Source organism: Mirounga angustirostris, unplaced genomic scaffold (genome assembly GCF_029215605.1).
Source record: "Mirounga angustirostris isolate CCGP_5_RB_7025 unplaced genomic scaffold, mMirAng1.0.hap1 SCAF_11, whole genome shotgun sequence".
Lineage (NCBI taxonomy): Eukaryota > Metazoa > Chordata > Mammalia > Carnivora > Phocidae > Mirounga > Mirounga angustirostris.
Window position 1 is genome coordinate 57,636,950 of NW_026991719.1, and position 12,211 is coordinate 57,649,160.

General features: G+C 57.2%; 1 protein-coding gene across 6 annotated transcripts in view; it reads right to left on the reverse strand.

The window, feature by feature from the left end:
- Positions 1–12,211, reverse strand: part of ZMYM3 (zinc finger MYM-type containing 3) — a 26,871-nt gene continuing 14,660 nt past the window's right edge. For 3 of the 6 annotated variants that reach the window (XM_064574227.1, XM_064574230.1, XM_045879366.3), the window contains exons 4-25: positions 12,058–12,130; positions 11,308–11,602; positions 10,874–11,051; positions 10,302–10,520; positions 9,857–10,007; positions 9,470–9,585; positions 9,212–9,298; positions 8,965–9,115; positions 8,255–8,427; positions 7,968–8,133; positions 7,002–7,099; positions 6,756–6,918; positions 6,389–6,501; positions 6,069–6,243; positions 5,738–5,884; positions 5,167–5,270; positions 4,678–4,846; positions 4,195–4,346; positions 3,669–3,783; positions 2,516–2,770; positions 1,587–1,704; positions 1–1,463 (exon numbers count right to left, since the gene is read on the reverse strand). In XM_064574227.1, the coding sequence (XP_064430297.1) occupies positions 1,271–1,463; positions 1,587–1,704; positions 2,516–2,770; positions 3,669–3,783; positions 4,195–4,346; positions 4,678–4,846; positions 5,167–5,270; positions 5,738–5,884; positions 6,069–6,243; positions 6,389–6,501; positions 6,756–6,918; positions 7,002–7,099; positions 7,968–8,133; positions 8,255–8,427; positions 8,965–9,115; positions 9,212–9,298; positions 9,470–9,585; positions 9,857–10,007; positions 10,302–10,520; positions 10,874–11,051; positions 11,308–11,602; positions 12,058–12,130 (3,411 nt within the window). In that variant the 3' untranslated portion in view covers positions 1–1,270. The remainder of the gene's footprint in view (positions 1,464–1,586; positions 1,705–2,515; positions 2,771–3,668; positions 3,784–4,194; positions 4,347–4,677; positions 4,847–5,166; positions 5,271–5,737; positions 5,885–6,068; positions 6,244–6,388; positions 6,502–6,755; positions 6,919–7,001; positions 7,100–7,967; positions 8,134–8,254; positions 8,428–8,964; positions 9,116–9,211; positions 9,299–9,469; positions 9,586–9,856; positions 10,008–10,301; positions 10,521–10,873; positions 11,052–11,307; positions 11,603–12,057; positions 12,131–12,211) is intronic. The other 3 variants (XM_064574229.1, XM_045879373.3, XM_064574228.1) reach the window with 2 other exon arrangements.

Here is a 12,211-nt window from a genome sequence, read left to right on the forward strand (position 1 = left end):
ACAATTTTAATTCTTTATTTGAAACAAACAATTCCAGAGACAGAAGGTTAGTCGTGACAACAGCTTCTCACTACAACACAAGGGTGGGCATGGCTCACTGAAGGGACAGGCCAGGCGCCTCAGAACAATATATACAATTTAAACAGTGGCTAAACTGGTGACAGTTATAAAAACACAAAAAGGAGGCTGGGGAACAGCAAAGCCAACAGGGAAAGAACTGGGTAACCCCCTTTGCTGGACACTAATAGCTTTCTGGAACTACAAAGGCAAGATGGGAAAGGGAGATGTCGGCAGTGGGGGCGGGACCCCTGCCCACAGCTCCTCACCTATCCTTTGACCACAGAGCCCATCCTGCATGACCCAGGGCCCCCACAGGCTTGGCCTGGCTCTTATGATGGGGGGAGAACAAGAATGGGGAACCCAGCCCCAGTTCAAGTCAGAAGGTAGTTTTTTGCCTTGGGAAATTCTGTCCATTGAACTAAAGGGAGGCAGTTACAGAAGGGGGCTAAGCATGTTGACACCATGGCTCATGCCAACCTAAGATGGCAGAGAGAAACAAACACGTAAACCAAGGGGACAGGAGTCAGCTCCCCATACTTAGAGTCATTCTCTGCCTTTGAGGGAAAGAAAGCGTTTGGGAGTTTTTAAAGGTGCAGCACCAGGGGTCGGTGCTTGCAGGGATGGGGAGGGGGAATACAGTGGCGAGGGGGTTCCAACCACCAGTTATCTCATGGGAGGGGAGGAGCATCTAAGCTCCGTGTTGTAGGTAGATGGTCCCCTCATTACTTTCAGATCTTTCGTATAAGACCCTTTAGCGTGGTACCGGGGAAGGGTAGAGAAGGGAGTGGGTGCAGGGCAGAGAAGGCAGCTGGGTTTTTTCCCTTGGCCGAACCTAGGAACAGGGAGCTTTACCTATGCGGGATGGGTCGGGAAACCCAAAGCCAACAGGATCACCAGAGCTATGAACACTCCATCCAGAGTCCGGCCCCAAGTGAAGGGGTTTACTCTGAAGCATAAAGAAAGTGGCCTCACTGGGTTTTGCCCATCACTGGGAGCCCAGCCCCTGCGGACAGAGGACTGGGACCCTGGGGTCGTCAAGTGGTAATGGAAGAAGGTAAAAAGCCAGGGGTTCCTAGGGAAGGCAGGGGATGGAGGAGGGCAGTCAGGGCCCTTCAGAATGAGTAGCATTGGTTCCCGGGCCAGGCGCCCTGCGGGACGTGGCCCCAGGCCAGATATTGGTGTGAGAGATGGACATGGACAGCACACGGGCTCAGTCCAGGTCTTCCTCCCCAGGACGACCCAGCTCCTCGTAAATCTCACGCACGGCCAGAATGCGATTGAGCATACTCTCCAACATGCTACGGTCCATGGGGATGACAGAATACCAGAGAGGGGACTCTGCGATGCAGGACCGCTCAGGTTGCAGGTAGAAGACATCGTTGCGAGTCCGGAGGCTTTCGGGACTGCGACGGTGGGGAGCGGGGTGGGGTGGGTGGAAGGGGGGGAAGGACAGAGGTCAGTACCAGGGCGAAGTAGACCCCTGGGGTCTCCATGCTAATGTCATTCCTGCAAACCCTCCAACTCACCATTTGGAGAGATAGAACTCATAGAACTTGACTGGGCAGCGGAGGGGATTCATGCGGTTCTCACGCTGCTCTAAGATAGGGGCTTCGTCTTCTCTCTTCCGTTTCCCGGGCCCCGTGTCTGCGGAGGATGCAAATGACTCAGTCATTAAAAAGCACAGTGGGGATGAACCACCTCCAAGAGCACGGTCCAGGGCACAGAAGGCCTCAGGACGCCAAATACAGTCTCATAGAGAAATAAAGGCAGAAGAAGAGTCGGTCAGTCTCCCCACACCAAGCAAACGTCCTGTTGGTGGGGGGGGGGGTCACTCTGCAGGCCTCCCTAGTTCTCACCGCCAAAGCCTCTCTTTATAATCTCCCCCAAATTGATTTCCTAAAGAAGTAATCTCAGAAATGATGCACACATGCTCACAGAACAGGCCCGACTCTGCAAGGCTGGGCTGGCCTTCCGGGACAGAGAAACAGCCATGGTCCCGGCTCTGGGGACAGGAGTCCAGGGGGAGGCTCGGGTCCAGAACAGCGACCTCGGGAACTGCACTCAGATGGGACAGGACTCCAGGGCCAGAGTGGAAACCAAGGTGTGGCTTCTGTCACACCCAATAGCAAAGAGCCAGGGAAAGCCTCTCAGCCACGCCGTCAACTTTCCCCCACAGCCAAACACACCCAACGGGCTTCCTACCTGTCCGCCCCCACCTAAGAAAAGGAAATTGCCTTGAAATGAGCAAAGTCAGACACAGGCAGCCGAGTGACCTCCTATGGATGCAAGAGCCACTGCCCAGCAGATTGCAGGGCTGGCTGCTGGCACCTGCTCTGCCAACACGGGAATGGAAGGGCAGGGAAGCAGAGGAGAGGAGGCCAAGCCGGTGGTGATGGCGGGGCGCCGAAGGGGCGAGCAGAGGGGGGGAAAGATAAAGGAGGGGGCAGCCTCGTACCTCGCCCTTTTCTCTGGCGGACTGGGGCATAGTAGCGGATGCTCACCACCTTGGTGGTGCCCCGAGGGGTGGTACACTTGCGGGACTGCCGCACCACGTTGGTGAAGGAGAGCTGCATGTGCTCCTCGGCTGTCTGTAGCCCAAAAAACTTAGTGTTGAAGAACATGAGGGTGTTGAGGAGGACGAAGGGCGAGTAGACCCCCAGCTGCTTACACTCCCAGAGGTGCTCTTCCTCCACCCGAGAGAACACCGTATCTGCACCGGTCAAGGGAGAGAGGCCAGTCAGAGGGGATCAACCGCCCACACCCGACCGCCTCTGACCCCAGATGTCCTGCTCACAGGCATTTCCCACACTGTCCCCGTTCAGGGAAGTGGCCACTACAGATCAAACCCTGATACTCTGCTAGAGTAGATGGTGGAATTGAGTTGGTTTTGTTTTTTTTTTGTTTTTTTGTTTTTTTTTAAGTAGGCTGTACGCCCAGCGTGGAGCCCAATGCGGGGCTTGAACTCATGACCCTGAGATGAGACCTGAGCTGAGATTAAGAGTCAGACACTAGGGGGTGGGGGTGCGCCTGGGTGGCTCAGCCGGTTAGGCATCGGGTCATGAGCCCAGGGTCCTGGGATCGAGCCCCACAGTGGGCTCCCTGCTCAGCGGGGAGTCTGCTTCTCTCTCTCTCTCTCTCTCTGCCCCTCCCCCATTCTCTTCCCCTCTCTCTCTCTCTCTCTCTATTAAGTAAATAAAATCTTTAAAAAAAGAGTCAGACACCTAACCGATTGAGCCACCCAGGCGCCCTGAACTGGATTTTTTTTATGGTTTCCACCTGCATTTGGAGCGTCTCTCGCCACCCTCAAGTTACAGGCAGGCAGATGTAAACCTTGGGGAGTCCCACAATGTCTTCTTTTCTTTCCACTCTTACCAACTAAACCCACGCCACCCTTCTCAGACCCAGAGATAGCTCGTCAGACCTAAGTCAGGTTCAAGGACGGGGGGCCCTGGCTCTTCTAGCTCTGAACTCTGAGGCCCCCAGGTCCATAACTCTTGCCCTCTGAGCCTTTGTGAAGAGTGGCAGACCAAAGAGCCCAGGACTCTTGGAACGGCGTATTTAAAGACTGGAGGAAAGGACAGAGGGATTGCTAAGTCCCTGTCCCTTACTGTTGGGGAGGAGCGTGGGCTGCCAGGTACTCAGAGACTTGTTGAGTTCTTGAACGAAAGTCAGATAGTAAAGGTCCGTGAAGATGTTCACCATTCGGTTATTTTCTAGCAAGTACTGAAGAAAGAAAACCAAACGCACATTAAAAAGCTAGACTCTAGGTTCTAGAGGAAAGACACGATGCCAAAGGCCTCAGGCATGGCGACCTTGGTAATGAGAAGGCAGTGGGAAACAGCTGCTGGGTTGTGTGACCCAGGGTGCTCTTCCCCAGCGATGCCCACCACTCTGAGGTCTCGTCACATAATGCACGGCCGACCTCTCCCAGTGGGAACTTACCATCCCCCCACCACTCAAGGAACCCAGCTCCACCCATCCTTCCCTTCCTAGAACGGGTCTGAGGATCACCGAGGAGACCTGCTCAGGGTAGGAGACAGGGTGAGGAACAGGGAGTGGGACGGGGCCATTTCTGGTGGGACCCTGCCTGCTCTGTCGAGGGTGATGGCAAGTGAGGCAGCGTGCAAGGGGTACCTGTTGGATGCCAAGACACAGGTAGTAGATACTGTCGGGTTCGTATCGTTCCCCGTTGGGTCGAGTGATTTCTCTCACAAACTGGGCCAGGCCATAGTTGAGTTCGGCAGCCGAGCAGGCCAGGATATCCTCTTTGATGCGCATCGGTTTGGCTGCAGGGATATGCAGTAGAGGTGGATGGGATTAAGAATGCTCCACATGGAGAATTTCATTTCAGTCCATTGTTAATCCCTCCATCCCTCAGTCGCATCCAGCTCCAGAACAAACCCACCCATTGCAAAAAAAAAAAAAAGCCCTCAGCCATGAAACCTAGGCAGCCCTTCCCCATCTTCACAGGACACCCTTCAGTGATCACAGCCTTATCACTCCTAGACACCCTCACGTCCTCAGCTGAATCACAGCCCTGGCCCTCTTCCTCCTCCTCTCCCTCTCCCCACTCTCTTCCCCATAGGGTACCTTCCTCCCCGCCCCCCCCCAACTTACGGCCAAAACGCAGCTCATCCCCCTTGCTCGTTTCTCCATTGGCATATTTTGACTGCACCCAGCACTTCCAAGCATTGACACCATACGAATAGTTAAGCCCAGTACAGCTAGGCTGGCTGCTCATGGAGTCCCGGGAACAGCTCTCGGAAAGCACCAGCCGCTTTTGACCCTGGAGGGGGAGAGAAAGGAGAGACGTGGCTGGGGCAAGGCCAGGGGCACCACGGAAGCTAGTTGGGATAGTGCTGACCACCGCGGAACGAGGGGACTGACATCAGAACACGGCAAGCTTCCAGAGCACAGAGCCCCAGAAATAGCCCTGATGACCTCGTGAACCAGGGAGAGAGAAATTTGGCTGTTTCTTGGTACTCACAATGGTAGAGAAAAGAGGGCAGGAAAGTCACACTAAGGCTGCTGGCTTGGCTACGAGACCCTCCCCCGAGTTCTTTGGGCCCCCTCCCTCTGCTGTGGATTCAACACCCCAGCCCTCACCTTCCTCATGGTGCGGGGAAGGTCTTGTTCAGCAGACACGTCCTCGGGCCCTACCAGGCCGCAATCAAAGAGGAAGTCTACACTGGGGTTAATGTCCAAAGGATCTGTTAAGAGTGGAAAGAAGAAGAAATCAAGGTTTTAAGATCTCAACCCGGTAGTGCTCCCATCCTTCCCCTCCTATTTGCCCACTTGCCCAGAGATGAGCCTCCCACAAAGCTTCACCGTGCTCAACAGGAACCAGCAAAGCTATACCAGGAACACACTCAGAGGCACACAGACACCAAAACTCACAATGATGCAAATGTTCTTAACACTACGGAACTGCGTACTTAAACGTGGGTAAGATGGTAAGTCTCAGGTCATGTGTTTTGCCACGATTGGAAAAAACAAGCAAGACACAACTGTAAAATAGCGTGCCTGTCCCAGTATCTCTGGGACTGGTCCCTGCGTGAGCCTTCTGTCATAGGGTCACAAGGAGCACTGGTTAGGGCATGCTCAGGTCACGAGGGTCACTCCTCCCGATGGCACAGAGGCTTCTGTACTCCCTGGAAACGCTCCACATCCTACTCACTCTTGGGGAAGTCGGCCTCCAAATCTTGCCCGGGCTCATCCAGGACATTGGCCATCTTGACGGCCATGGCCAGGACGTCATCTCTTGCTGGCCCGAACAGGTCACAGTCTTCCAGAAGCCCCTCTGCACTCTGGTTGCTCACAAGATCTGGGAGGCAGAGAAGGGGGCTTGGTCACTGCAGCTCCTGCCTAGCGCCCTCACGGGCCCTCAGGGGCCGGCCCCAACTACGCCCCAGTCCTGCTGAGGCACCAAGATCACCACACTCCGCCCCCTGAGGCCGAGACAGACGGGTCGCACCCTGTGTCCCTCAACACCGCTGTCCGTGGCATACCACAAAGGTCAGATGAGGCCTTGTCTAACTCCTCAGCCTCTGCAATCATTTCTGCCATAGCCAGGATGTCGGCCTCCAAGGGGTTGGAAGGGATCTTCACCTTCAGCTCCTCAATGGTCTCCACAATCTTGTCTGTGCTCTCCAAGGTGGTGGGCAGGAACATGGGCACAGGCACCTAGAGGCACAAATCCCAGCTAGACACCAAGAAGCGCAGCAGCAAGGAAGAGGGACGGCTGGTGGGAGGGAGGCAGGGGGCGGGCAGGGGGTCTCAGTGCTGAGAGGGTAGAGGAGGCTGCAGCAGGAAGGGCTGGGAAACTCACCGGGATGGGCATGGAGAAAGGCACCGGAACTTTCTGGCAGTACAGATGCATAGGCACTGGCACAAAGATGGGCACTGGGATGGGCAGCACGATCACCTGTGGCTTCCATTCTTCTGCCAACAAGAAAGGGGTCTTCTCAGAGCCCCCGCTCGATTGGTCACATCCTGCCCGGGGCCGGGGCCGCTCGCTCGTCACCACCGAAGGCTCTAACGCACGCTCGGTGTCACAAACCGGCGCTTGCACCAAAGGCTGAGAGACAACTCTATGGTTCCAGAACCACCAGACGCATGATACCTCAGCCGCCTAAAAAAACCCCCTGGTCCGGCTCCCAAGCACAGGGCTGGGATGTCTAGGTACCCTGGCTCACCTGTTTGGCTCCCTTTGGACTTCATCTCCACCTTACAGGAGACCCCCCGATTCTGCATCAGTGGTTTACACATGGCAGCTTTGTTTTTGCGGGGTGTTGCTGGGGGCGGTGGGGGTGGAGGAGGGGTGGAAGCAGTGGGAGCCGATCGGGTCTTTGCAGGGATCTGCAGAGACAAAGGAACGTTAGTGCCGCCAACTTACCAGACCCCCTTCTGAGGCCATCCACCCCCTCGGCTTCGGCCCTGACCTTGCCCAGATTCCCATTTTCCTCTGGGGTCTTTGCTGTATTGCTGTTCTCCACTTTGGTTTGAGACGGTGTCTGGGGCTTTGACTCAGGAGACTGACCTAGAGATCAAAACAAGTGAATGCTCTCATCTGAGGAACCTGCTCTTCCGTTTTCCTTGTCCCTGTCCCGGGAGAGCTCCGTTAAGAGGTGCGCTAAATGCAAATGGGATATCTAGACTATCCCCTCCTCGCCACCCCAGATCTAGTCTTCTCTAGGCCCCAGTGACAGGGGCCAAGAAGATTCTTTGCTCCCAGCTGCCAAGAAGATCAAAACTTCTTGGGGAACCCACACTTTGAGACCTTCCATGCAGATGGCCCTCAGAAGCCTGGGACCCCTGAAGCAGTGGGGGGACTAAGGTAACATTCTAGAAACAATAGTCTTCAGTCTCACTAAAGGTAGGGCTTATGCTGACACTTCCTTCTCTCAGAAAACTAAACACAGGGGCACCTGGTGGCTCAGTCAGTTAAGCATCTGCTTTAGCTCGGGTCGTGGTCTCAGGGTCCTGGGATCGAGTCCCGCATCGGGCTCCCTGCTCAGTGGGGCGTCTGCTTCTCCCTCTCCCTTTGTCCCTCACCTCTGCTTGTGTGCGCTCTCTCTCAATCAAATAAATTAATTAATTAATTAAAAAAGAAAAGAATGCTAACCACAGCCCCCACAGGCCCCATCCCACCTGGGTAGGTGCCTATTCCCTAAAAACATGTCCTCGATACTGACGCAGGAGACTCAAACTCGGAGAACCTTTAAACAAGGCTCCCCCTAGTACCTGCACGGTCCAGAGGCTGCAAGGGAACACGGCGCCAGGAGCTCTGGCTGAGGATGAGGTGAAGGCCAGAGCGGGAGAAGAGAGGGGCTGGGCCCAGGGTGAGAAGAGTCCGAGCCGGTTCTAACGGAATAGCCCCCCCCCCGAACCCCCGGCCCGGGACTCACTGTTCAGGAGGCTCTCAGGCCCACTCTGGGTATCCAGATTGGGTTGGTTCTGCTGGCTATAAAAGCGCAGTAGACACTGCTGGTTGCAGAAATGACGGATCTGCCCGCGCCAGTGGATGGTCTCCAGCAGCTTCCCCTGGCGCTTACAGGCGTGGCACCGCGCAGCCTGAGGGTGTCCACAGGATGGTCAGCCCCGCCTCCCTAAAAATGGGAGAAGCCCTCCGTGCTGCCCCCCTCCCTGGAGACCGCCCCTCCCCTCCCCCTCTCGGATGCGCTGTGCCCCTCACCTTGCAGTACCACAGCAGGTACTTGCTCTTGCAGTCCTCGCTGCAGAAGTCCCAGGTGCTTCCGTCCAGCTGCTCGGTGACCCCACGCTGGCAGGTCTGGGAGCAGTACGTACAAGTGATACAGCACAACCCCAGCTTCTTGGTGAAGTCCTGTTTGTACAGCAGCACACATCCTGCGGACAGGGCAAGAGGGAAGAGTCCAGGGACACAGACATGGCCACGGGGGGCGGCGAGAGCCGACCTTTCCAAGGGGGTCTGAGTAAAAGCCCCAACAGCCTCTGGGGCCTGAAGCCTTGGGATGCACGGATGCACGGGTGCACGGGTGCACGGATGGACAGATGCACGGGTGCACGGGTGCACAGATGGACAGACGCACGGATGCACGGATGCACGGATGGACAGATGCACGGGTGCACGGATGCACGGATGGACAGATGCATGGATGGACAGATGCACGGATGCACGGGTGCACGGATGGACAGACGCACGGATGCACGGATGCACGGGTGCACCGATGCACGGATGCACGGATGGACAGATGCACAGGTGCACGGATGGACAGATGCACGGATGGACAGATGCACGGATGCACGGAGGGGAGGAGCCAGAGGCCCTCGGCCCACAGGCCCCACTGTGAGTCCTCCTCCCTTCCCTGCCGGCCCCTCAGGCTGCAAGGTACAGGGCCTCCTGCCCCTTCGCCGCCTCCTTACCTTCGCTGCAGAAGCTCTTCTCCACCCCGCTGAATCGAAGTTTCTCGTGCAGGAGCTTCTCCTGCCGGCAGTGCTCGCACTGGGACACCACCCCGCGAAGCCGCTTGAAGTCCTCACAGCAGTCCCGGCAGCAGAACTGGAACACCTGGTCCTGAGATGAGGGCACAGGGCGGGTGAGGACAGAGCTGTGACATCCGGCCGTGGCCCTGTGACAGGGCGGCGGGGGGGGGGGCGGCGGGGGTCTTACCTGCCAGTCCAAGACCTCAGGCTTGCCACTGAAGAGGCTGTGGCAGTAGTGACAGCTCAGGTGAATGCCCCCCTCAGGGCTTGTGCGCTGAAGGGAAGGAAGACAAGTAAGGGAGGTGCGTGGCGGCGGCAGTGGTGGGGGGCGGGGGGAGTAGGGCTCGTTCTTGGCTCGGGGGCCCGGGGCCTACCTACCCCAACTCTCGTACCCTCTCTCTGTCACCACACCCTTCTTTAATCCCTGGTCCAGGGTTTGGAGTACCTGGAACTTGGTCCAGCAGCTGGGGCTGCAGAATTGGTAGACTGTGCGATCAACCTTGTTGTAGTAACAGGGGTCAGAGAGGCTGCGGCGGCAGAAGCTGCAGGGTCGGGGAGGGCCTGGGGCACAGAGAGAAAGGGAGAGAGAGAGAGAAAGAGACCGAGAGAGACCGAGAGAGAGACCGAGAGAGAGACGGAGAGAGAGAGAGAGAGAGAGAGAGAGCACAGAGAAGGTGTAAGGCAGTGCAGAGACGGAACAGGAAACCCACGGGAAGATGGAAAGATGTAGCCGGGGCTGAGGTCGGGCGGCAGGGATTACTTTAGAAGAGGGGAGTACGGGAGGTAGAAGGAAGGCCAGCAGGGGTCTCAGAGAAGAGGGCTTTGCACCTACCAGTGAGCCCTGCCTGCTTCACTTTGTAAGAGGTGGTACAGCACAGGGAACAGAACAAGCTGGTCTTGCCATTACGATCCACATGTGATAGCATCTCAAAGTTCTTACACAGGGTCTTGCACCAGACACAGGGGTACACACGTGTGTTTTTCTGTGAGGATGGGGAAGGAGAGGCTGAGGCTGGATTTGTCCCTTCACTTTTATTTGTTAAATTTTTTAAAACATGAAAGGTTTCAGGCATACAAAAAAAGTATAGATGATGATATAACAAAGACCTGTGTATCCGCCAGCCAGCTTCAAAAATAAAACATAACAGATACAATTGAAACCCCCTTTATTCGCTTTATTCCTCCCAACCCTCGACCCCGTCAGGCACCTTTATTCGTCACCCAGGAACCGCAACCCCCTTCCACAGCCCTCTAGTGCACTACTCCCTCGGCCCCACCTTCTTGTACGCCCCCAAGCAGGTTGTGTTGCAGAACCGCTTTTGTTGGCCCTCGTGGAAGAGGAGCTCAGGGCCGGGGCTCCCGGTCTTGGTGTAGATGTAAGCCCCGCACTGGTCACAACAGTTGGTTTTCAGTCCCTTGTTGGCCCGGAATTTGGAGAAGCAGGAATCACTGCAGAGCCGGTGCACCACGCTGCCGTTGCTGACCTCGTGCAGGACCTGCCGTGTACACACACGCACACCCTGAGCCACGGCCTGGGCACCACCACCCACCCCGGAGCAAGGACAGCCCGCCCCGCCTCACCCTAGACCTTCACAGCGGACAGTGGGCCCAGGGACCCCCCAACCTGCACATCGGGCTGCCGACTCGATGGTGAGGTCCCGGGAGGCAAGGAAGGCCGGCTGCGTACATCCTGGAGAAGCTCTATCCTTGAATACGCTCCCTCACGATGGCTGCCTCTCCTTCCCCACTCCCCTCCTCCACAGGGCCTGGCCCCTGCAGCCCCAGGAGCACAGGGGCAGCTCTGGGCTGGCCAGGCTCTGCAAATCTGGCCCCCATCGAGCTTCCTCACCTCTCCGGTCTTCTGGCATATGCTGCAGCGAGTGGCATCGGCGGGATCCCCGGACTGGGGGATTGGGCGCTGCTGCTGGGCCTCGTACAGGGAGAGACACACGGACGTGCAGAACTCATGGAAGGAGCCTCCTGAACCAGTCTGGGCCACAACCGAGTCCTTGGTGTTCCAGATCTCCCTGGAGGGGGGTGGGGTGGGGGAACGGGTTTGGATATTCACTCAGCACTACCCTCTCCTTTCGCCAGCTCCCACCCCCTCTCCTCGGGGACCCGTGACCACGGGCCCCCGACTACTCTTACGCTCCTCGGGCCCCCTCCCTCACCTGCCTCGCTCCCAGTTCCGCTCCGTTAGGTTCTTGCCAACATAGTCCCTGTCTCAGCCATTATTCCCGGCCTGCTCCCTGCCCTCCCCGCACCTGGGGAACCTTCACGTACTTCTTGCAGAAGGTACAGGTCTTTTTGCCCGAAGGCTTCTTAGAGAAAGTGGTGAGACAGGACGAAGAGCAGAAGAGCTGGGGCAGCCCCTTGCGCTGGTAGGCAGTCTGCCCCTTCTGCAGTGGCGTCCGGCAATGCGCACAGGTCATCTTGGCGCCGACCGCAGAGCGCCCGGCCCTTTGGGCCACGCTCGAGCGGAGGGACATGCGAGGGGACCGCCGGGGCCGGAATGGCACAAAGTCCTCATCATTGGGGTCATCTACCATGGCATCAGAATCTTCATCTGACACTGGAACTGAGGACGTGGGGAGAGGGGCAGTGAGCAGAGGCTACCGGACCGGACCTAGTCTCCAGCCATCCTCTGACCGCACAGGGAGCTCAGCAGATACTGGATCCCCCCGGAGGCAAGGGGGGGTCCCCTTCCCCCTGGTTCCTGCCTTTCCACCCCCACCCCCAATACACTGGTGTCTTAAGCCACTGGTGTCACTCCCCCTTAGTCACTCCATAATCTCCTAGGGAGGGCGCGGGAGGGCTCCAAGTGGGAAGACTCAGGACAGGGATGGCACAGCTGAAACAGGAAACTCCATTCTCAGTGCCGTTGTTTTCCATTTCCCCCACTGCCCCTGGTTCCCATGCCAACCCACAGCAGAGATAGGCACTTCACACTCTGCGGGGCGCAGCGCTGCAGGAGCCGGTTGATCCGTGGCCCGCCACATCCCACTCGGTCACACTTCCTCAAGTCCTACTCACTGCTCTCAGTGGAATCCACAACCTCAGGTTTGGGAGGCTCTACTCTTCTAACGCGCTCGCTTCTCTTCTGTACCTTGGAAACAGGGAGGGGAGGAAAGCTGACACCAGGGGCAGGCTAAAGGGCCTGCTGCACTAGTGTGGGGGGGGGGGGGTA